The sequence below is a fragment of the Myotis yumanensis genome, unplaced genomic scaffold (assembly GCF_028538775.1).
Source record: "Myotis yumanensis isolate MYYU_CA2020_CCGP unplaced genomic scaffold, mMyoYum1.0.hap1 SCAF_4, whole genome shotgun sequence".
In the NCBI taxonomy this organism is placed as follows: domain Eukaryota; kingdom Metazoa; phylum Chordata; class Mammalia; order Chiroptera; family Vespertilionidae; genus Myotis; species Myotis yumanensis.
This window is the reverse complement of record NW_027223755.1, coordinates 58,590,247-58,616,232: the sequence shown is the minus strand read 5'-3', so window position 1 is coordinate 58,616,232 and position 25,986 is coordinate 58,590,247. Positions and strand designations below refer to the sequence as shown.

The 25,986-nt window shown below is 39.0% G+C and overlaps 1 protein-coding gene across 14 annotated transcripts in view; it reads right to left on the bottom strand.

The window, feature by feature from the left end:
• Positions 1-25,986, bottom strand: part of PAM (peptidylglycine alpha-amidating monooxygenase) — a 268,970-nt gene that overhangs the window by 94,175 nt on the left and 148,809 nt on the right. For all 14 annotated transcript variants that reach the window (XM_070412390.1, XM_070412389.1, XM_070412392.1 and 11 more), the window contains 3 exons: positions 24,091-24,148; positions 11,749-11,836; positions 995-1,080 (listed from right to left, as the gene is read on the bottom strand). In XM_070412390.1, the coding sequence (XP_070268491.1) occupies positions 995-1,080; positions 11,749-11,836; positions 24,091-24,148 (232 nt within the window). The remainder of the gene's footprint in view (positions 1-994; positions 1,081-11,748; positions 11,837-24,090; positions 24,149-25,986) is intronic.

Sequence of the window (25,986 nt, the reverse complement as noted above, 5' to 3'; positions counted from 1 at the left end):
AAGACATTTTACTTTGTATATATTCATATTCATTTTTATTTTCTGACTGAATATAGGAGCCTCTCAGAGAAATTGCTTTTCTTTCCATATGAAAACAGGTATCTGCAAAAATGTTGAGGAAACTGTTACCAACTAGATTAAAAACTCTAGTATGCCAATAAATTTCTGGACTCTGAAGGGTTCCTAATAGTCTTACTATTAATAGAGTTTGCTAGTAAGCTAAAAATTATCTACAGAGAAAATATTGAGAGGTGGAGAAATATTTTTTTTCTGCTCTACTCATGGGTCTTTAAAATATCAACCAATTCATGACGGACACCCTTATTAATTTCCAAACCTGCTTGGTGGTGGCTGCCTGGCAAACTATAGAGAGGATTCTGAAGCAAAGCAAACCAGACGCCAGTTAGAGCTGACAGGAGTTACTGAGGCGGGAGAGGACTATGTACTTACCAAGCCCCCTTCCGAGCCCCCCCCACCCCCACCATGGCAGACCTATTCTGTAATGGAATGGTGCTTTCGCTTTGATGTTAAGAAACATTCAGGTAATAAAAGAGAGTCTGGTAATTCACTCACACATTGGAAGCTATGAATAGTTAGAGGTGAAGTCAGAAAGCCAGTGAGGTTTGGCATCCTACTAAATACCCAGGTTCCAGGCCTATAAAAATAATCTGTTTGCTGAAGCAGCAGTTTATTTCATTCCTGGCTGTCCGGGCCCCTGAACCTCTCCTGCTGGCCAGAACCAGTGTGCCCGAGGCCAAAGGTGTCTTGAGGTGAACTTGGTTGTTTTCTATCTAAACTGTCATGTGGGCAAATTACAGGGAGAAAGAGTTAACTCCCTAAATGAAACCTTTTCAATACAAAGCAAGCCATACCGGTACTTTTTTAGTGTGGAACTGCAGAACAACTGTTGGAAAGGACATATATAACAAAAAGTACTTTGGAATCAGAAATCAAGCAGCTTAATGTAAGACTGTCCAAGAGGCCCCAGATGTACCTTTGGGGAGTCTGGTAGGGGGAGCATTTCTTGCCCAGGCATACAGGATGTTGGCTTTATCTATACAGGTTCCTTCATCACAAAACCTGAAAGGAAAAGTAGCTATAAATAAAGATTCCAATAGTAAAATGCATAAATCAATCACTGTGATGGGGGGATAAGAGAAAATGTATAAAAACAAAGTAAAATACTACATCAATATATTTTCATTGTAGTCCTATCAGCCTTAAGAGCCTAATGAAGACTGAAGCAAAGGATATTTTCAATGTGAAAAAAAAAAGCACATGTAAAAGATTTTTTTTGTTTGTTTGTTGCCTAATGTAAAACAATCCTGTGAGGTAGATATACAATATCTAATTCAGTATGTTCATATGTGGAATGTACATGAAGTAATCAGGCAGAAAAAATAAGCATCACATAGAGAGTCTGAATAAACCACAGTTGATGCAGAGGAAATTTAGAAGTGGGCTAAAAGGAACCTCACACCTTTCCCCTTTGGGGATCAATGTTATCAGTAAGTCTTCGGCTGTTGCAACAAACAGTACGCAGTGCGTACGCTCATTAGGGTGAACAATACAAGCATACCCCACTTAAAGGGTTCAAGAACCCTTTGACTTTTTTAAAGTTTATGAACATTGGTGGTGTCACAAGTTGTTTCATGTTGTGCAAATCACTGTATCTTAGTGAGCCTCCGTTTTCTCTCTTGTAAAATAGACATTTACACTTACCTCACAAGAGTTATTCAGCAAGTCAGATGAGATGTACATGAAAGCACTTTATAAACCTCAAAGCATAATACCGGGGTAATGCATTATTTAACTAAACATTCACGTTATCTGCTGATTCACTGTGAGAGGCAGGGCTGGATGGTGAAAGGAGCACAGGCAGAAAGACATCTGGAGGTGAACCTCAGAACCTCCCTGAAGAGCTGTGTATCTTGAGCAGGTCTATGAGCAGAGACGGCTGCACAGAAACCTCTCTGGAAGGGCTGCAATGCTGATGTGTGTGAGGCACCTCACTCAGTAACCAGCACACCGATACCTTCATTGGTAGATCCAATTCCATAAATGGGAAGCTGACTCCAAACCACATAACCCCCAACCCCGTTACACTATGTCTCTTAATTTGTTCTGTTATAGAATTGGGCTTGTTTAAAACCACCATTAGGTGACATTCTTATGCTGCTTTTATAAATCTATGTTTTAAGAAATTAACACCAAGCAGGGTCAGAGTCAGGAGTTTAGGCAGATCTGAAAGATTTGAGGACAATCAAGGACAGGTCAAACACAGCTTCTTGGGCAGAAGGCTGGCTCACAGAGAAGAAAATGTGTACTGCCCCTGACCTGGAGGGGAAGAAAGGGCAGACCCTAGTGACTCCCTACAGAGGTTAGAAACCAGGGCAAGAAACCTGAGAACAGCCTGGGCACAATCAAGAAAACCATTGGTTTTCTACTCAGAGGAAGGGACTCCTAACCTGATTTTTTAAAAAATATATTTTATTGATTTTATTACAGAGAGGAAGGGAAATAGATAGTTAGAAACATCGATGAGAGAGAAACATCGATCAGCGCTCTATCCACTGAGCCAAACCGGTTAGGGCCAAACCTGATTCTTGCTTGTGGCCAGAAATGGGGTGAGATAGGCAGTGAGTAGAGACAGCTGTTACCTGTCTGCAGAAAGGGTGAGGGGCCAGGAACCAGGAGGTCCCATAGGTTATGTACAGCAACTATTCTTGCTTCTCTAAGTCAGGCTGCAGAAAGAAACTGGGTGACGTGCCACGTAAAGCACATCAACCGGTGGTTCCTTACTGCTCACGTCAAGAACAATGTACTTATGGTGAAGGAGCATTACCTTACCATGTGAGACACGCACTGGAGCCAACGTCCCTGACGTCCTCGTGCCAAGTGTGCTAAAAGGCTGACGGTCCTGGACAGTGCCCAAAGCACTTGGCCTCAGGCTGCGGTGCCTTAAAAATGGAGACTGTCAGATGTGATGAGCTGTGTGTCTCACTGCTGTCAGCTACTACAATTTAAAGATCTGCGTGACAATTTTTATAGCTTTCAACAAAGATCATGAATGTACAGTGCCTAACATCGCTGTGACGACAGTCTTAGTTTAAACAAGATAATTATGTCCTCTTCTATGGAAGTCGATTCAGGGCGTGACTAGTAAGAACCAGAACGAAACAGTGAAATACAATCGAGAGAACTGGTGTAGTAAATTTTTCTCAGTGACATACTTAGTAATGTCACTCGCTGGCACAAAATCTTTCAAATGCTTCCCCAAAATAACATCAAAATAAAATCCAAACATTGTAGCATAAGGCCTTTCATGATCTGGGACCTTGTTATAGCTCCAGGAAAAATAAAAACTTATTCGTCGTGCCAAGTGGCTGCCAGTGTCTAATCCCTCTCTTCTCCTCTGTTCCTTTGCCGGGAGAACCCCTTCCCAGCTCGCTCCTGAGAAATTTGTGCTCCTCACCTTTTCCTTCAAGATTCCGCTTACGTCTTTCTCCTATGACCCCTGCCCCACCCAACTCCCATTCGTTAACCACAGCATTCACCCTACGAATCAACGTATTTATCTCCTCCTCCACCAGGCTCTGCACACTGAAGTTTAGGGTCATACCTTTTACCCTGCGCTCCCAACACTTACAACGCTGCCTGGCATTTAGTAAATATTCAAGAAATGCTTGGTGATCTTAACTGCAAAGTAAAATTTTAACTTTTCATATACAAATACTTAAAGCATTGAATTGGCCTAAATTTTATTGCACTGTCAAGTATAAAATTATTTTTAAAATTTAGTTAAGAAGTTTTAACAAAAATATTAAATAACAATAAATTCAAATTACTGCTTGCCTGGTATTTTGTACAAACAAGCTTAAGTCCATTCTCACAAGAATATTGGAAATAGGTTATACTTTACAGCAGAATAAGCTCAGAGAGGTTAAGTAATTGCCAAAGGTCACACAGTGGAGCCACGATTCCAACCTCTGGCTGTCATACTTCCTTCAGTCTCAATTTGTGAGAATGACTTGCAGGCAGAGAAAGGTACTATATGAAGATAAGCTTTGATGAATACTGTCATATCTGCACTACACTGCAATTTGTGCATGCACCTTCTAAAACCAAATCCTACATCAGTTCTGACTTACCCGCAAAGAGATGATTTTATATTTAATTCTCTTATCAGTTCTGGTAAAAGAAGAGCTTCAAAAGCAAACTTTGGTTTGCTTTTCAAAATCCTGTTTTATGATTTTTTAAAGAATGCACTAAACTCAAGACTGAGTAAAGAATGATTCACTGGAGGGAGCTGAGATATTGAAACTAATCCTAAAACCTAATGAGTGAGAGGACTAAGGAAGAGGAAAAACAAGAGGCCGGGAGCAATGGATTCCATAGTGGACGACACGAGAGAGTGGCCAAGAGCATTGGGCTTCAATCCCTGCACCTTCTCATTTTCAGATTTCCATTTCCTATTTTAAATAAAAATAGCATCATATTTTATCCACATAAAAGGAATGACAGGATAAGTGGATATTGTGTATTTTGGCTCTCCAAAAAGGGTCTTAACCAAATTAGAATTTTTACTATCCTTATTTATTTATTAATTAATATATTTTTATTGATTTCTGAGAGTGAGGAAGAGGGAGAGAGAGATGGAAACATCAATGATGAGAATCATTGATTGGCTGCCTCCTGTACGCCCCAGCCAGCAACCTGGGCAAGTGCCCTGACAGGGATTCGACCCATGACCTCCTGGTTTGTAGGCTGACGCTCAACTACTGAGCCACGCCGGCTGGGCACTCTCCTTATTATTAAGAGTCTGAAGGTTAGGAAGCAATGTAACCAACCCGTGATCAATGGCTGTTGTAATTTCAGGCCTCATCAACCAGGCTCCTTATTCTTTCAGCAGCTTCTCCTAAAGGCTCCTCCAGATTAAGCCAATTAATTGTGAAAAAGACTCACATAGCTCCCTTGTGGTTTCCTAGTATTCACTGCAAAAATGATGAGAATTAACATTTGAAAATAAAACCATTCCGGATGCCTGAACCTTTGCTGTAGAACCTCTTCACCTCTAATCCACGGGGAAACCATTCAGATGGCATGAATATTTTTAGACTATGCCAAGAACTGAAAAGTGCTAGCCTGTCATTTTACATTATCCAAACAAAGCACAACTGGCTGTTAAAAAGTACTCTCTGGTTGTAGCTGTTAAAGGCTATTTAAAATCCAAGGTTACTCAGGGAAGATCAGAAATGATAACTCATTTTTTCTTTTGGCTAAAAAAGTTTTTTTAAATAAAACTGTCAGGCCCTCAAGTTAATAAGTCTCTGCCTTCTCTTCCAATTTTAATGCATTAAGTCTCTAACAGAACCACAGGAAAATGAATCCAAAGTTAGAACGTTTCTTTAAGAAACACAACATAAAATCAATGGCATATGGAGAATATCCTTACCTTTCAAAATTGCATCCAGTGAGTCACGTATTCAAATTTCATGAACTGTTTTAGAAAACCACAGAACATAATTTCCCATTCAGACAAACCCTATGTGAATTTCAATGCAAAGGGTATCCTTTAACATAGTATCAGGATACTTGATGGGAAAGCTAAACAAGATCATTGCTGTATAAGCAGCAGCCTGATAAACAGTGCCACAATATCCATAACCCGCCATGAGATCAGAGAAGCAATGAAGTCCATACGAGCAGTGTGTCTGTTTTGTCCATGCCAAACTCTCAGTGCCTAACAAAGTGCTTGCACATAGTGCAATATTTTATTAATCAATATTTTATTAATAAATGAATAAGGATAATAACTACCACTTATTCAGTACTTCTATGTGCCAGGCACTGTGCCAAGAACATTATTTACATAATTCCCCTTACTCTTCATAATGGCCCACCGAGGCAGGATTAATATCCCCATTTTACCAATGAGGAAGCAGCCCAATACAGGTTAAATAATATGAGTAATATTTATTACAACTATCAAGTAGTAGAACTGAGATTTGAACCAAAGATGTTCTGCTTTTGAAGTTCTGGTTCTATGTTAAATATAAGAGTACTGTGCTATAATCTATGTTAAATGTTACATATAAGAGTACTGTGCTATAATCTATGTTAAATGTTACATATAAGAGTACTGTGCTATAATCTATGTTAAATGTTACATATAAGAGTACTGTGCTATAATATTACTATTTTGTTTAACATAAATACTAGTCTTCTGAGGCAAAAAAAATGTTCAAAATTATGTAATGTTTGTTTCTATTGAAACTATCAAAATGGTTACATCCATGACATTCTATTTTCTTAAAGTTGACACTAGTCTACTAGGAATTAGTCGTTGCTAAGAAACTCTTATCAACACCTCTAATCCAGGCACCTAAAAATTAGCCAAGAAATATGATCACTGGTGACTAGAAGTTAGAACAAGATGCCAAATGTATTGTAATGATCTTTTATACTCTCCTGATACGCAATATAATATCAATATATTATAATATTAAAGAAGAATAAGGAAATGAGTACAATTATTTTTAGTCTAGAAAAATGTATGTCTAAACTCTGCTACTATACTCAAAGACACACTTTAACAGTGTTTAGAACAAGGAAAAGGGTAGATTTTGGAAACTACATTATTTCTGTTTTATACTGACAAGGATGTTATGTATATTTAACTTTAGAAGTTTGTTATGGAAGAAAATAAGAGGGGATTGCAGAAGGCACAATGTGAATCTTACTGCATAGTGTACAGATGACAGGTAGCGGGATACAGAGTGAGTGCATACAGGCAGCAAATATCATATTCAACCAAAGGATCATTGTCATCATGAGGGAAGCAAGGAAGTTTTAATAACATCAACTGACAAAAGAGTCATTTAAATGAGTAACCAAGCAGGGTGTTTCACATACATGCTTCTCTCTATATATATTTACGTATATGTTTTAGCTATTCTCTCTTTCCCTTCATCAGCATCTATAACCCTGTGGAGATAGTGGCATTTAAAAAGACACAGCAGGTGGTTAATAAATAGAAGCAATGGAAAGGGGTTTAAGCTAAAGCTTCATAGGATGGTAAAGTACTATTGCTTTAGCTGGAGAATGATTCCAAGTTAGAACAGCTAGGAACAGCCTCATTTAATCAGCTGGGATTCTTCTTCTCAAAAAAGATCAAACAACGTATAGGAGCCATATTTCATTTATAAAGAGTAGTTGGTCGTGATAAGCGTCATTAGGAATAGTTTTCAAATCAAATATTAACTGCTATGACTAAATATAATTTTAGCTCTGCATTGAAGATCACGCCAAAGTACAAAACAGGATACATAAGAGGCCTGTTTACTTTAATCATGGAGTATTATAAACACAATCCTGGGGTAGACAGTCATAAATTGCTTTAAGCCTTAAGTGCTGTACTCAGCAGAATAGAGGTACACAAGCCTGTAGGATTTCACACTGCAAAAAGCCAGTACTCCAGGATTTCCCCACATGCCAAAGCAATTTGTATGAAGAAAATACCACGCTTTTCAAATCCTGGAACTCTTTGTAATTAACCATTTATTTTTAAAATTTTATCGTAACAGTAAAAAAAAAGTGGAGAAAGTTTTCATAAAATAGATAAATGCAATATTTACATTTCCAAGATTTCCTCAAATTTGCTATTTTTTTTTTTAGTGGCGAGCGGTAATAACATTTTTATATCTAAATGACTCAGTTTTCACCACCTCATTTCCTGGACTGACCCTAAAAAGCCCCAAAGAGCATCTGCTCACCTATGGCTCCTATGTAGCCAGCAAATCTGAGGAACTTGGAATGCTCTGCTTTCAATGAAGTCTACAAGCTCAAATAAAGTCCAACAAGTCATGCTATAGCTATGCTTGCTCCAAGCTTGGTGCTATTACTTTCCATTGGTCCCAAGATGTTTTAGTTGTTTCTTATAGGAGCCTGAGAAAGAAGGTGTGTGGGGTGCATCTGACAGGCACTCTTGCCTTCTTTACATGGGCCAGCAGAGCTGCTGCTTTTCCACCAGCTGGTCCTGATTTGCATCCTCGAGAGATATGTAAATTCGGAATTGAGCACCGGGCCCACTCTAACCATAAAGGGACCACCCTACAGTATATTAAAAGGTTCACATCAACGTGTGCAATTTAAATGCACATGCATATAATTAACTAGACACATTACCAGTGTGAGCTGCTAATTTGGAATGAGACACAAAAGACTGGAATATATGCAGAGGAAAAAAAACTTTAAAATTAAAATGACTACATAATGAAAACTGCTTCATGCTGTGTCTACTATTTTCACGTAAACTTAATATAACTGTAAATATATTTTAATGAACAGTAGAAAGAGGCAATTACAAAGAGCAAAGGAGGGCACTGTAGCGGTGAAACATCATCAGAATAGCTCTTTGCCTTGATATTAAAAGTGCTGTTTGAAGACAGGGGATGAATTATAACTTCATAATTTCAGGGAAAATGTTTTACTTTATTAGAGACACAGACCTATTTGCCAGCCTGCTGGCAATGAAAATAGAGCAGCCAAGTGAAAACAGGGAAACCTTATCTAACCAACAGTGAAGAGAGGAAATCCTAGCTTGACGTTTTGGTGTTAAAATATCCCAATATTAGCTTTTCCTTCTTTCACTAGAGCATCCTTATTTTTCCATAAAGATTTCTCTAGAGTGTGAATAGGTTTCTGATATTCTGAAGCATCAAAAACCATTATAGTTATAATGACCAAAAAATATAGGTGAAATTTGGAAATCTGTTAAGTACTGTCTGTATCTTAGAGCAACTGAAAATTAGATTTGCATCTGTAAAATGAGTGTGATAAATTCCACAACTTAGATATTTCAGATAAATAATGCAGGGCTTCAGACAGTGATAGATTTTGGTGCTGGTATTATAATTCATGTGGGACAGATAAGAGGCTAAGCAGCTGGAAAACATCCGCTGTCTGTTCCAGGGCTGAGCCTGTGTGGCGTTGGGGGTCGGGAACCGAGGATATACTTGTGAAGCAATTGAAAAGTTCATCCCATAAAATATCCGAGAGCTCTAATTCTTTAAAGACCAATGAATTTTGCTAATATTAGGAGGGATAAAAACGTCTATCCCATCTTTCAATGGAGAGTATGGCTGGGTTGCGGAAGTCAGTCACCAGAAACAGTTTTACTTAATGCATATCTCCCAGTTTTCATATTGAACAGACAATGTATATATCCTACTTTTAAATGTCAGATGAACACTTTGGGCTAGGTTAAAAGGAGATGAATAACAGCATCGATTACTGTCCTTGTTTTATAGTTACAAAGTCAATTATAACAAGCCTATTGATTAAGTGGAAATATGGGCTGCCAGACAGATTTTTAAAATCTATTTAAAATGCTATGGATATAATGTCATTAAGAATTCTAATTACTTAATGATGCAACCCAATAGCAATAGGCAGTAGGCTGCCTGCTTGAGGTGATTCAACCACTGCACACATCTCCAACTCCCTCCCAATAATGATGCCTTTCAACCTGACTCAGCATTTGCACACAACTTATATGCATAGAACTATGGAATTTTGTAGATAAATGGTCTAGTGCAGGGGTCCTCAAACTATGGCCCGCGGGCCACATGCAAATACAAATATTGTATTTGTTCCCGTTTTGTTTTTTTTACTTCAAAATAAGATATGTGCAGTGTGCATAGGAATTTGTTCATAGTTTTTTTTTTTTAAACTATAGTCTGGCCCTCCAACGGTCTGAGGGACAGTGAACTGGCCCCCTGTTTAAAAAGTTTGAGGACCCCTGGTCTAGTGAGAGTATCTTGATAAAATGAAAAACCAGGGCCAACCCACATAGGACAGGTAACATGCCCAGGGAATCCAGCCAGTGAGTTCATTACTCTTTCTTTCTACTATGCTGCCTTGCCAGTAATAATTTTAGCAAAATAGTATGTGTGTAGCATTTACATTACTCAAAATTACTGTTTTCACTTCCATTCACAATTTGCTTTGAGTTCTCTTTCCTCAACTTAGAAGTCCTTTGGATGTACTTAATATCAAAATAGTATATTAAAGAATATGAATAAATACTTTAAAATAGCCAAAATAATGTGTTTGCTCTGATATTCCCTTAACATGAGAACACTGAGCTAGGCTTAGTTCATTTTATATATTTTTCCTTAATAATCAGAACCACAACAACATGTAAGTGACATTTTACTTTTTCTCTCATTCTCTTCAATCAGGGTGAAGCTAAAGCAGATTTTTCAAGTCCACATCCCTTCTAGCTATTTTTAATCATTTGAATCCAAAGGTAAATTTTGCTAATTTCAGAAAAAAAATTTTAAAAAACATAAAAACCAAAGGATGTAATTTGTTAAATCAGATTCAGAAATGCTATCAGAGAATAATCTTTTAATTCCAAAATTTTATTTACAAAAATCTACTGGAGAGAAAAACTGGAATGTTGATATCAAAGGGTATTAACTGTGATTTGCTGACTCCATTTTTGCATAAACTCAGTCACGTGAGAGAGGTTCCTATGTGATATGCCCCTTTCATTGAATATCAAGCCTATTAACAAATGCTTTCATGCTACTTGGTCCATGGAGATTTCTACTAATTGCCCTGTGCTTTTAACAGTTCCAAATACATATAACAATTGTTTATTATAAAAATGACTAGAAAGCAGTTGCTGCATGCCTTGAATCAGCCTAATGCATACTAGGATGTGCAGAGAAAGGTCTATCAACCTACATGAGCATGCAGAAACAGGACCACAAAACAGACCCCTTCCCAATGCGAAGGAAGACATACTAGTCATTCTGCACTGTTAAATATGTAACCAGATTCTGACAATTGGTGCAAAATGTGAGGCTTAAAATGCACAGCTATTTTCAAAGTTCACTGATCTTCTTACCACCAAAGAACAAAATGAAAGGGAAGCTCTCAAGCCATAATTATGCTGTAAGCTTCTGGGGGTAGAAAACATATCTATTTATCTTAGAACCTCCCACAGCATCTGCTGCAGTTCTGACATATAACAAGCATTTAATAGATGTTTATTGATTGTTCATGACTTGGTATTAAGGCTCACCACAGTGATTAAAATAAATTCTAAAACTGCCAACAGTTACTTGAATAAATAAGACACAGTGTGGTGAAATAGGAGTAACTGGATTTGGAACCAGACAACCTAGGGTTCAATCCTGGTCTGACACTAACTGGCTGTGTTACCTTGAGCAGGTTACCGAGTCTCTGAGCTTCCAGCTCCTTGTCTGTAAAGGAAGGGTAATAATATCTGCTTTGCAGAGATGTTAGGGTAAAATGAAATGGTGTACACAGGTCACCTAGCCTGGTGTCTGGGATCAAAAAGTGCCAATGAATATAGCCAGGGTGATGTATTCACGAACTTAAAAACAAAACAAAACACCAGAGTATCCATTATCTAAATATTCAGTCTTTCTTTTCAAGCTGCATGCATCTTGACACACACTCTCTGTGACAACAGACATATCTTTATTAAGTCAATGTCAAAGACCGACGGATGTGCTTCAGAGCAGAGGAAATAACTATGGTAAGCAAAACATGAGAATGACTTGATGCAAAAAAACAAAGGTCTTCTTTAAAAAAGAAAATATTCTGCCTATTTATTAATCAATTGTAGAATAGTTGCACAGAAGCACTCTGTACTTATTAAACACACACATTTTCTACACCCCTTTCTACTATAAGTCCATTATTCCTTACCAGTAACTTCCAGTGGACGAAGGCATGTTGCATCCAAAAAGTAACATATGATGGACAGTATCCATGCTGGCACGAGGTTTGAAGTCAACTGTTAAGAGAAAATAATACATGAATATGAATACAAGTTACACTTCCTTGTACATATGTCACAAGAGCCTATTCAACAGTTCAACCAGCTGTATAACAAAGGTGTTTTGATGCTTGTAGGATAGAATGCCCTGACAGTATTAATTGTCTTATTCCTTAAGATGAGCATCATTTGATCATTTAATTTAGTACGAAAGTAAACTATTACCTAACAAAACGAAAATAATGAGTTAGTAGGTTGAAACTACACATACACCCACGTACACTTTTAAATGGAAGGCCCCTTTTAAAGTGATGAGAGCATTATGTGGGTATAAATGAAAGCTCCAGGCTATGGATTTACAATATATTTTGTCCAGATATCAGCAGAATACTGAATGCCATAAAACACACAGCACCACACGCACGAAACAGAAACCACAGTGAGGGGTCAAACCTGAGCAAAAGAAGTCATAATGCAGTACAAGCTTATTACCATCTTAAAATTACAGAAGTCACTAGGATATGATCTGGAGAAACAATTTACTAGAAAAGTGGAAAATATATCTTTATAAAAAATACACAAATGACTGTCCAGGATGAGCGCTGTGCACTTGTTAAAGGGATACTGGAACTTACTCAATGTCCTTTCTCTTTTTCTCCTAATAATAGTGGTTGAAAGACATTAAAATAAACAAAAATCAGTTCAGAGGAAAAGCAAAGAAAGAAATCAAAGCTGAGTATATTATTAGGGATGGTCAATATTGAGCACAAGCTCTCTTTCCTGATTTGGGTTTGGCTCATCTCCTTTAGTCTGCATTCAAACTGCTGTCTTATGGGGCAGTTTACAAGTCACCTTTACACAGAAAAATGCTAAATAGCCTCAGATGATCTTAATTCTCAGGTATGTGTAAAACTGTATCTTTTAGCTCTTTTTGTCTGGTTGATAAAATTAATAAAGCATCCTTTGCTGCTAAAATATGTATCTGAGACATGCATATTTATAAAATGAAAAATGTTCTACTATAGTACCATGACTTGCAAAATGTGGTTGATCAGAAACCTACTAGAAGACAACTTGATTTACAACTTTCAGGGAAAATAAAAAGCCTTTCATTTATCGTACTGGAAAGAAGAATTTAAAGTCTAAAAAAACACACCACACATCGTGAAATTTTTATACTACCATTTAAAAAACTAACAGGAGAAGGCTGGAATATGGACTTCATATAACCTGAGGCTTTGTTTTCTATTACAAAAGAACACAGTAAGCCTAGGAGATTAAAGAAGATATTTGGAAGGAAAGAATCAATTGGCAGTTACAACGGCTCACAAACCATAGAAAATCACATTGTTACCAAGCCTTAGTTTGTTAGCAAGAGGAACAGAAAGAAGAAGAGGGATTCTATCTCCACAAACTCTCAAGCTGAGGGCAGGCTCTGCTTCCTCTCTCCCATAATCCTCTCGGGATCATCCCTGGCAGAAGGAAAACTGAAAAAGTCCTGAGGTAGGCTTTTTGTCTCTGTCTTTTTATTTTCGTACTAGAGGCCTGGCACACAAAATGTGTGCTCAGGTACGGTCCCTAGGCCTGGCCTGCGATCAGGGCCATCTTCCCTGGCTGCTGGCAGCTGGTCCTACTCCCCAATGCCACCCACCCCCAGTTCCCTGTTCGCCAGTGGGCAATCGGAGCCTGTGGGCTGGGGGCAGCTCCTGCATTGAGCGTCTGCCCCCTGGTGGTCAGTGTGCACCATAGCGACCAGTCGTTCCACCATTCGGTTGATTTGCATAGGAACCTTTTATTATATAGGATGTGCCTCAGTGGTATGGGGATTACTTTGAGCTAAAGGCAACTGAGACCCTGCAGGCTCAAAGAAATTTCTGCCCCCCTCCCTTAACTGTCTAGATCAATTTAAATTAGGCCCATGAAGAGAGTCATTATCATAAATGACTTTCTACCTTTGTATATGGCAGGGCAAACTAACAACTGCTGTGCATGTGGTCTCCCTGCAATTACCTTCTGAAGCCCAAGCTGCATTACCTCATCCATAGCTCAGACGTCTTATATACCCATATTTCCTTTCTGTCTATGAACCTATATAGGGTCTCTGACTCTACATGTGTAATTAAATATGGTAATTTTCTCTTGTTGATCTGTCTCATGTCTATTTAATTATTAGATCACTGAGAGTAGAGGACAGTTCTTCCTCCCTCATGGAAACAGATCAATATCTTTAAGTGGTAGTAAAAGAAAATTCCTCAGAGTTCCCTTTCATAAACACTCTCACTGACTCATACATCCTTTCAAAATCTCAAGATCTAATTTAAATGCTAAGTAAATTATTAGTACAGAGTGAAAACACGCACCCAACCAACGTTTTCATATCCTAACGGAAGAGTATATTGACGTATTTGCATTGTTACAGCTCAAAATACAATTTATTGCAATTGAAAAATACCTCCAGCAAAAAGAATGTCATATCAAAATGTAAATCTAAAACAAACAGTAGATACATAAAATAAAGCAGGACTGGGACAATTTCATCGCAGGGGTCAACTGGGAAAAGGCTGGCTGACAGGTTCATTTCCTGGGTTTCTCCATTCCTATGTATTATGTCTGGCTGAGCAAATCCAGACCCCACCCCTTCGTCAACAACAGTGAGGACCACTGAGTAGGCTGGAGCTTTCAACACTACACAAGACAGAATATGGAAAGATATTTTAAAAGCACACCTTAAAAGAAATCCCCTCTTCTTTCTTTTTTCCCATCATACACCAAAGAAGTAAAGGATCCAAGGGGAAGAGCACTAGAGGCTAATAATGAAAACAGCTGCACTTAAGTGTGTGATTCTGACAGGCAGAATAAACAAAGGCAGCCTGGGGATGGTGACAAACAGGCATTGACACAGCCTGGTGCGCATGCAAGGGGATGCTATATCTGATGAGATTAAATGTGCCACCGACTCTTCTAACTCAATAATAAGATGACAGTTGTTTAAGTGGAAATGGTACTTCAATCTCTCAGTGGCTGTTCACAGTTCAGATTGCCTGAGGCAGAAGATCAGGGAAAATTTTATAGGCAAATAAGTGTGACTAAGTCCTGGGACCCAAATTCTCCTGAAGGAAGAAAACTCCAGAAATAGTGACTCATGCATATTAATTAAAGGAAATATGATGACACACCGTGCACAGGTTGAAAGATTTCTCAAAGGATAATGCCATCTGAAATGAAAGATTTGAAAGTTTGTGTGTGGGCGACATATTGAGCAAAGAGATAACTGGGTCTATTTTCTGGAGTTCTAAGCAAAATTTGTTGTAACTGTATGAGGTTGTTGGGGATTTATGGCCTCTTTTAGCTAACATCAGACTACCATCAGGGCCATAAAATACACTAAGAATGTGAACTAAGACAGAATTCCATTTAACTCTTGGCTTTCTAGTTTTCCTTTCCAAGAAGATATCCGGATCTGCATGTCAACATTTGACACATCTTCCAGAACCAGGACGTGGAAAGACTTTGAAGAACACATATAGCCAAGTGGAGGAATGAACGATTAAGGAGATATCCATGTACATATAACCAATCCTAAATTACCGCTGATAATGTGGAACACCCTCTTTAGCTAACGATACGCAGTAGGGGAATACCATAGGCCAGTGGTTCTCAACCTTCCTAATGCCACGACCCTTTCATACAGTTCCTCATGTTGTGGTGACCCCCAACCATAAAATTATTTTCGTTGCTACTTCATAACTGTAATTTTGCTACTGTTATGAATCGTAATGTAAATATCTGATATGCAGGATGTATTTTCATTGCTACAAACTGAACATAAAGCATAGTGATTAATCACAAAAACAATATGTAATTATATATGTGTTTTCCGATGGTCTTAGGGGACCCCTGTGAAAGGGTCGTTCAACCCCCAAAGGGGTCGCGACCCACAGGTTGAGAACCACTGCTATAGGCTTTGATAATTAACCTATGGAATAAAAAGGAACTGGTTTGCAGATGCAAGTTTGGATCTCCAGAACTTAGGCATTCTAGAATTGCTGTGTGATTTAGAATTAGAGATAATTGTTGTTAACTCTATTTCTTTTTTCCTCCAAGTGGGGAACATATTATACACAATAAAAAGTTTATTTTGCATACTGTGGATATTTTTCCATGTTTCCCTTGGTTTTGTGCATCAATCATACCTTGTTCAAAATACAGGTGCCCAGCGTCAATGCGAGGTCAGCCCTGCCCCTTCCTTCATCAATATTTCATTCAAGTCTCCCGAGGTCATTACAGGCAAGTGTACCTTTGAAAAGTTTCACAGATGAATAACAGGGGACTCTGACTACAATCACCATTTTTAGTGCCTGAACATATTGCATAGTGTGAGCATACTAAGAATTCAGTTCATTCATCTTAGTTAACTTGGACTGCCTTGCTCTTTTATGTGCATAGGACAAATAGTAAAAACAAGGTTTCTTTCAAAATAAATATATAAAAAATGTTTCTGAAGGTAAAAGTTAGTTGATCCTTTAGAATTGTTTCAATATTGAGAGAATAGAGAGGTGTAAGGTTTAAGAAACAATAATGTGAAGAAATTGTCATAATGAAAAAAATTACAGGCAGGCCTCCAAATTTTAGTATCACTCACATAAAAATGTCTTTATTTCCAAAAAAAATAAAGATTATACTTCAAAAACCATTCATAGGAACTGAAGATAATGCTCTAAATTGTAACTTAAGTGTAGGATATGATCAGCCTTAATGTGCATCGTCTTGCAGTTGAGCCAAAAGGTTCAGAAAAATGTAAAGCTCACAGCATTGGGCAGCATGTTAAAACCCCCGGCAATGGCAGATTATATTATCTTCTACCAGCTCCCCGTGTGCCCATAAAGCAGTTCTACACAAGCAGAAAGACCTTTTGCTTGAACATTTTAATCAGAAAATTTAATAGAGAAATTGTCATTAACTCTCACTAGCATGGACAATAATACACAATTCAGAAAGCATCCTTAACGTGGTTTACAAGGACTTTAAGCTACTGTTGCCAAATTACCCAAGAAATAAGATACCTGAGCAAGTCTATAAATTGAACACAAATTAAAAATGCAATAAAATAACCCTTACTTGCAAATACAGAAATTTTTAGCCCATGAGGGGGAGGGGGACAGGAGTGGGCTGGAAGAGGTTAATGGGGGGAAAAGGAGGACCTATGCAATACTTTCAACAATAATGATTAAAATAATAATAAAAAATAAAACAGAATTCCTAGTTTTTTTTTTAAAGGAAGGAATTTTAGCACAAAAAGAATAAAACTTCTAGATGATATACCTTTTAAAACTGAACTTCTTGGCATTTGCCAGAACCAAGGAAATAATCAATAAATACACTATCAGTCAGGCTATGAAAGATAAAACAGCAGAAGCTCCATTAAGCTCAGTTTTTGTGATGTCACTCCTATCACAGTCCCCTATTAATTTCCTCCAGAACTGAATCCATATCCTCCCTCTTGCCTTTCCAGGTCATGCATGATATTGCACCTGTCTGCTCGCCCACCACGTTTCTAACATGACCGCTGCCAACCTGCATTCGCACTCACATCAGGCAGCCCATCTCACTTAACGGCCAGAATCACTAACATTTACTGAGGGCTTACCCGACGCCAAGCTCATTTACTTCTCACAACCACCACAGGAGCGGTCTCTTTTCCCTCCCACAAATGAGCCTGAGAGAGAGGCCCAGTAACTTGTCCTCGGCCATGCAGCTAGCAAGGAGTGAGGCTCACACTTGTGTCTGGCGTGCTCCTTCACTGCTCATACCATTGGCCCCTGGAATATTCTCCTCCCCTCTGCAGACCTTCCCCGATCCAGATCACATCTTGCCTATCTCTCTCAGGAAATTTTCTCTGACTAGAAAAATTCATACTGATCTTTAGAGAAGTTGCCCCCCTTCCCCCATGAAATAGCTGAATGGGCTACTTCAGCATGACTGTCAAAGCACCACAAACCCTCACCACTGAAGGACATTTACACAGCAATTCCGATTCAAACCCGGGATTTCTGAATTGACCTTTTTATTGGGGGTGGGAAATGGTGGCATTTTGATATTATTGCATTAAAACAACTATGTCCTATATACTAGGAGCCCAGCGCGCGACTGGAATCGCACGGCGCCCACAAACCCGCCACCCTGCCTTGACACCCAAACCTGTCCATGCAGAGCTCCAGTGCGCCTGGCCCAGCCCCCAAACCCTCTGGCCTTCTCTGGCCACTTCAAGCCCGGCCCTCAGTCCCTCCAGTCGCCTCGGGCTGGTCCTGCCTCCCCGCTCCTGCCCCATCTCCAGAGCAACGCGGAGGCTCCGCCCCATCATGGCACCAGAGGAGAGCATGGAAGCCTCACGCCTGCTGCGCTGTGCTCCTTCCCCTGGCAGGTGGGCTGCGGGGCACTCAGAGTGTGAGCGGTGCGTGGTGAAGGACTGGTGAGGGGGGCTCTATGGGCTCTCACCCCTGCCCTCCCCAGCACGGGATGGTCCTGCCTCCTCTGGGCACCTCCCCGCTTCCGCACTGACTCCGGAGCAACACCCCAGCTAATATGCTAATGACCTGGTCGTTACCGTTACAGCGTATCAACCATTAGCATATAAGCTCTTTATTAGTATAGCTATATGTGTATATATATATATATATATCTTTGACATATAACATTATAATTGTTTTAGGTGTACAACATCATTATTTGATATTTGTATATATTGCAAAATCATCACCAGAATAAGTCTAGTTAACATCCATCAGTTCTGTTTTGATAATCTCTAGATGCATCTAATTAAAAACTTTCCTAAATCTCAGCTATATAAAATACAATAAAATTCCTACTTCTCTCCCCTCCCCTTTTTATTACTTGAGAAAACCCTGAGTTTTGTTGAGGGTCATGTTGGAAACGTGGGCATTTGGGTGACCTAAGGATAGAGGACATTTAAGAAATACTCTGAAACAAGGTCCATAGAAGCAGCTTCTCCTTCATGATATGACCAAGCAAATTAGGTTTTGTCTATTCATCAGAGACCCTAGTAGAGAGTACCTTATTAGTGCTATCTCAGCTCTCTCCACGGAGCTTTCACTATGGAACTAGAACAGCTTCCTAAGGTGCCTGCTGGAAGGTACCCAATGGTCATGTGGGAGACAGAGACTACATTATTCATGTTGAGGAAAATCCTAGGTGAAAGCAAAAAGGTGACATGGGGATGGGGACTTACACTCTCTCACACACACACACACACACACACACACGCACGCACACTTTTTTAAAAGAAAATATTTTATTGATTTTTTATAGAGAAGAAGGGAGAGGAATAGAGAGCCAGAAACATCGATGAGAGAGATCGATCAGCTGCCTCCTGCACGCCCCCCACTGGGGATGTGCCCGCAACCAAGGTACATGCCCTTGACCGGAATCGAACCCGGGACCCTTCAGTCCCCAGGCCGATGCTCTATCCACTGAGCCAAACCGGTTCAGCCACACGCACACTTTTGTTTACTGCTGTCAAAGCCATAAAATGTGGATATTTGAGCATTATAACTGTGCCAGACCTTGATCTTTATAGTCACACTATGTACTAACCCCTGAACATGATCAAAATTAGGTTGTCCCTGCAGGTTTTGAAGTATCTTAGCATCTTAACATGTGCTTTGTTTAAGAAAGGCCACATTTGGAAATATTCAAGTATAACTGTGCAATTCTACAACAGAAATTGTTCTACATTCAAGAGAGGAACCCAAGAAAACAAAAAGCAACAAATCATTAGATTGATTTCATCTGTTTCTACATTCCATGGCTTCTATCTCATTTGTATAGTGCATTTTGATAGATAGGGACCTGCCATCATTCACTGAGGAAAAGACACATTTATTTACTGGTCATCCATGTGAAGGAAAGCAAGTGGATGACGATGACAGTCAAATTTCTTGGCTGAATGGGCTGCTGTCAGAGCCAATTCCTCTGAGTGTCTGTAAAACACCTTTTAGACAGCCTCACAGTTCAGTGGTCAAATGCAGATTTTATCAGACCTTCACCCATCCCAATTCTGGAATTTTTTAGTAAAACAATAAACAAAAGCAATGCTCTAGGGAGAGCTATGATTTTGTTCAAAATATACAACTTATACTTATCTTCATTCTAGTATTTCCTCAAACACCCACTTTAATTCATACTTAATAATTCAACACAGACAAATGAACACATCAAATACTGTGTATGCTCATATGTAAATATGAAGGCAATGCACATATAAGTTCCATGACAACTGTGATGGTGTTTTCCCAAAATTAAGAAGTATGTTTATACCAGAGGCCCTATGCACGAAGATTCGTGCAAGAATGGGCCTTCCTTCCTCTGGCTGCCGGCACCGCCTTCGCTCTGGCCAGAACCACCTTTCTGCCTTCCCACGCTGCCCAGAGGCCCTGAGCAGCTGGGGCGGTGCAGAATGCCTACATTGTCACCATGGCAACAACACAAGCGTCCCGCCCCACTCCTGCGCTCGTCACCTGCATATGCAAACTAACCCGCCATCTTTGTTGGGTTAATTTGCATACTCACTCCTGATTGGCTGGTAGGTGCTGCGAAGGTATGGTCAATTTGCATATTTCTCTTTTATTAGTGTAGATATAATGAATTACCTAATTAGTCACACAAGCATAAAGCCCAATTTATGATTTTTTTCAAATGCAACTTTGGTTTTTAACACCATCAAGAGACTGTTTTAGTCTTAATAAGCAATCTGAATTGTACTCTTCCTTTTGTGATCCGCCCCCCCCCCAAGAAATCTGAAAAGCAAAAGGACAAAGTCCTTTTCATATGTTCTGACATGTGTAATCATGCCTTCCAGAATTCTGCCAGGCTGGGGTTTCCTTGAATTTGTGTCACACCTCACATCCCCGTTAACTGGCACACAGCAGAATTTATGAACAAGTGGCTTTTCTTAAAAAATACATATTTCTTTATATTCAAACAAGAATATAATTTAAGGCAAAAAGGTAAATTGGCTACTATTCGATATGTTGCCTTAGAAAATGGCCAAACAAACAAAACACTTTTTCAGTGTTCACTCGTGTATTAAGCAAACAATTACTGAGTCCCTACACACCCTGTGGCACATGTCCTGATAGCATTCAAATATTTTAAAGGCATAGATAATAAAAGCAGAAGGTATAAAGTGATAAAAGTGACTTAAGAAATGAATAAACAAAGTATTATAGGTCTTTACAAGTCTTCATTTCCAATGATAAGGCACCCTGCAACCTAGAATTTAGGACAACCCACAAAAAGGCTTCATTCATGAAAAAGCCTTGGTTACCACTACCAAACTTTCACTTTGGGAGTCGGGAAAAGTTATGTATGATCACTCTCCCAACATACAATCTAAACATGTAAGCCCTTTTCCTTTTGCAAATCTTTAAGATTTCATGTGTATTGGGTTTTATTTCATAAGATGGTTCTTATTTCTTTCATGAGTTTTACTTACTTGTGGGCAAAGTTGACCAGAGTATTCCCAGTAGGGAGTAAAAGTAAGGGAATGAAAGAATAATTGTATTTGATGTGAGGAAGGCAGAGATGTGCTATTACTGTATTTCAGTTCCATCTATCCACTTGATAACTTCTTTTCTTTCTTCCCTGTACCACTCTCCTCACACCCAGATCTGTAAGGATTTAAATGGCATACACGTAGGGTAGCAAGCAAAAAGTGTGGACATGTTCCTTAACCTCTCTGACTCTGTTTCCTCTTCAGAAAATGGCTTAAAAATACGGTGTCTGGCAGGCTATTGGTAAACAAGGGCTGGTGGTGGGCTGATTATATGAACACAGATTCCATACAAACTATTGTCCTAACGCCAAACTAAATCAAGAACACTGATGTTCCTGTCTCTGTTTCTCTAACTCTGAAATGGGACTAACTTCAGGGTCATCCTAAGAATTAATGAGATAATATATATGCAACATTTCCTTTAACTTAATCCCTTAATTTGTGGTACTTCTCTTTGGTTTTCTATTTTAGGTGCCTCCACCTAAATTTCTGTGATTGTTGGATTATGCAAATAATGGTAATCACAAATCACCTGAGGGTCGTACATTAAAGGACTCACATTGAAAATGAAACAACTGTCTAGAAAGAGGGACAAAATCTTTAATATTCATACAATCCTCCCAGCTATAAAGAGAAGAAATACTAAAATGACTTATTAATTGTATAAGATCCTTTAAGGACCTTAGAACTGGGAACAGTTTAATCTTAGAAGAGAGTTGCCTGAGAAAATGCAGAAATGTTTAGTACACTGGTTCTACAATAGCCCTTTATGTGTCTCCTGTGAATATTTTTCTTGACTGAATATATTCACTTGTACTTTTCAATTTTAAATTATGTAAAAGCAAACACACTTATATTAAGAGAGCAATAACATATTCCAGGATATATATTTATAGTCCTTATAGTCCCCAGCTCTGAAATCATGTACCACCACTAACCTCCAGAAACAAACCAGTAACCAGTATTAATGTGAGACTTGTGGTCCTATTGTGAAACATGACCTTCATGTTAATACAGATGTGCAGAGTGGCCTTCGTTCAAAGCAAGTGTGAAACAGGAGGAAGCAAGACTATCTCTGAACTTGCACAGAGAAAACATAAATTAGTAAGGATAAAACCTTCATGTAAAATTCTTTTTATGAGTAACTAGAGGCCTGATGCACGAAATTCGTGCAAGGGACTTGGACCTCACAGCCTCGGTGGCTGCCTCGGCCCTCGCAGCTTGGGCTTTGTCTGGAAGGTCGTCCGGAAGGACGTCCAGAAGGTCATTCTGCTGCCAGGTCTAATTAGCATATTACACTTTTATTATTATAGATTATTATTTTCTCATAGACTGCCAAACATGTGGCTATGAAATGAGATTTTTAATATTGACATTTTAATTAGTTATACCTAAATCACATTTGGTGTTGCTCAGCATACTACAATTAGGAATCTAAATTACTTTTCTGTCTCTAGAGTTAAAGTTTAGGATCTGGGAACACTGTCCTAACTTTTTTCTTGATGATGTTTAATTATTACACAGAATAACAGCAATCAGACAATGGTCAACTTCTGTCAACTTCCCAAGGTCTGATTTTCATCTTTAGCTATTAACCATGGAGGAAATTCTGTTTAGAGAGTTTGTTATAGGTGTATTTTCTGTTGTGATGACCACCAACGTATGTGGGGGGGAAAAATAAAGGCACATTGCTCTGGCCTTACAGGTCTACAGTGCATATTCCTGTTAGGAGCACCTCATGGAAATTCATCCTCAGCTGGCTCCAAGGCTACTGTACACATTGTACAATCCAAATAATAGCTGCTTCAGACAGCCCACTTGAAGATTAGTTTCAAGGGACCGAAGTACAACTCTCATTATCATCACTTTCTCTCCAAAACCAACAATTCAAACCAGAAAAGTGAAGTAGAAGGAAAAAACAAATCCATGAATAATTTGCCAATCACACCTCTTCCCTAAACAGTTAAGAGTCTGCCATAAGGCAGGTCTAAATTAAAAGAACCTAGATGAAAACAGATGGCGCTTTGTCATTTTCCTATTTGATTTGAAGATCCAGTTAGAAAAGGGCTTGTCATTTACAAGTCCTCTTATTCATAATACAGACAACAAGAACAACATTCCTTCCATCTTCCCACCATCCCTCCTTCTCTTCTCTCCTTCCTTCCTTCCTTCCTTCCTTCCTTCCTTCCTTCCTTCCTTCCTTCCTTCCTTCCCTCCCTCCCTCCCTCCCTCCCTCCCTCCCTCCCTCCCTCCCTCCCTCCCTCCTTCTTCCCTTCCTTCCTATCCATTTACCTGTCTAACAGGTAAAATATTACATTCTCCAATGTTGATTCTAAGTGCATTCGATTTACAGCATGACCCAGCAAGTAAATAAACAGTCTGTTGAGTGAAGCAGAATTAAGCATCCAGCCACAGACAGAAAGTCAATAAATACAAATGGGACCACATGGTATTGGCAGCCATTGACATCTGCATGCAACTGCTTAACTACTATTACTCATGCATCTCTCCAGATACAGTTTGTAATCCTATCTCTCAGTGGCTCTCGCTAGTTGGTTTCCACATTAGGCATGATAAATGCATTTTAGAAACTGACAGTAAAAGATTAATACGCTCATAACCATCAAAGAGGACCTTTCACTGATTTCAAATAGCTTGCCCTCCCTTCAAATGCCAACCACTACCCCATCCAATTACTTACTCACGAAGGCTTCCTCATCTGTTGGCAAACGCATTGACATGCAGAAGTATGTATCAGACTGTTAAAGAAAGACAGACAAAATTCAAATTAAATTGCTGCTAGTCAAGAAGAAATAATAACTAGTCAAAGCATAGGCTATATGGCAGAGAAAGAACTACTAGACCATACAGGTGAAGTTGCCTGCCACACACTGGGTGCCAGGTTCATAAAGGGGCTAATGCTAGAACTTAGGTAGTCTAAAAGTTTTTCTAAGACTCTTCAAATCCTATTGATAAAACCAATTATCATGAGCAGTATTTCTAGTATGGCACAGTTAAAAGGCAACATTTTAGATGTTTATATGAAGAGTGATACAATTTATTAATGCATCTGATTTTAAAATGCTAGAAAATTAGTTTTGAACATATTTGCTATTTGAAAAATTAGGAATTTAATTTCTTAATTCACTTTACAATTGTCCAAAATGTTAACTAGAAAAGTACAATGAATAAAAGTTGGTGTTAAAATATATTATACTAGAGGCCCAGTGCATGAAATGCATGCACAGGGGAGGGGTCCCCTTAGCCTCGCCTACACCCTTTCCAATTCGGGACCTTTCAGGGGACATCCCTCTCACATCCTGGACCACTGGCTCCTAATCGCTCACTTGCCTGCCTGCCTGGTCTCCCATAAGTGCCTGCCCCCCTGCTGGCCTGATCGCCCCTCACTGTCCCCCGCCCCCTGCCGTCGGCCAGGTCGCCCCCAACTGCCCCCTCCCTGCCAACCTGGTCGCTCCTAACTACACCCCCCCCACCAGCCTGGTCCCCCCTTACTGCCTGCCCTGCCGAACTAGGCACCCCCACTACCCCCTCTGCCAGCCTGGTTGCCCCTAACTGCCCCCCCTGCTGGCCTGGTCGCCCCATGCAGCCTGCTTGTTCAGTCGTTTGGTCGACCCTCACTAACCCCCCTGCTGGCCTGGTCGTAGGTAGCCATCTTTGTGAGGGTGTGAGGGTTAATGTGCATATTACCTCTTTATTATATAGGATTTGGTTGTTCCTCCTTATTTTAAACATTTTATGTAGTTTATTAAAGAAATCAACATTAATTCAATTATTCTTTCTTTTCTAGTTATTGGTTTTTTATCTAAATGACTACTTTTCTGCTATCAAATATATTAACATCAAGAATTTTTAGTAATAAAAATTGCAATTTAAGGGGAATGAGCTTCTTTTGATCTATGCATTCCTCTTTCTTAATGGAAATCCATATTCAGTGAAGTATGTGCTATGGTTGATAATATACCAAATACAAATAGAGACAACTCATTTAATAATTCATACTTCATGGATTATCACTGCACAGTGCTGGATCAAGAGACTACACATCATGAATAGAGATCATCTGGGTTTCTCTAAACCTACTGGTTAGCATCAAAAGATTGCAGAATTGTACCTCTTATTTTATTTCTGTGTTGGGATTCAAGGAGGTTCAAATACACATAAAGCAAGTATATTATAATTTGAAAAATTATAGAAATATGATTCAGTCTTCATTTCTACTTTTATATATGCCATTTTTTCTCATTTGAGAAAACTGTTTCATTTCTTAAAAGACTTCATAATTATTTCAATTCACTCTTACTTTGCTAAGAAGGAAATGTTGAAGGTTTCACAGTAAGGAGGTTAAGCCACATAAATACAGGAGATGTAAAGTGTGTATCTAAAACCCATGAAATATACTGGCAAAATCATGCTCAAAGATCTCACAATCATGTACAAGATTGCTCATAAATATTTTCCAATCTCTGAATTACTAATTTACAAAATATTTCTACTCTGTTCTAACAAAAAAAATAATAAGCTCAAGATTCTTTTCTATTTGCTCATCTTTGGCCATGAGTAAATCACTACCGGAAGA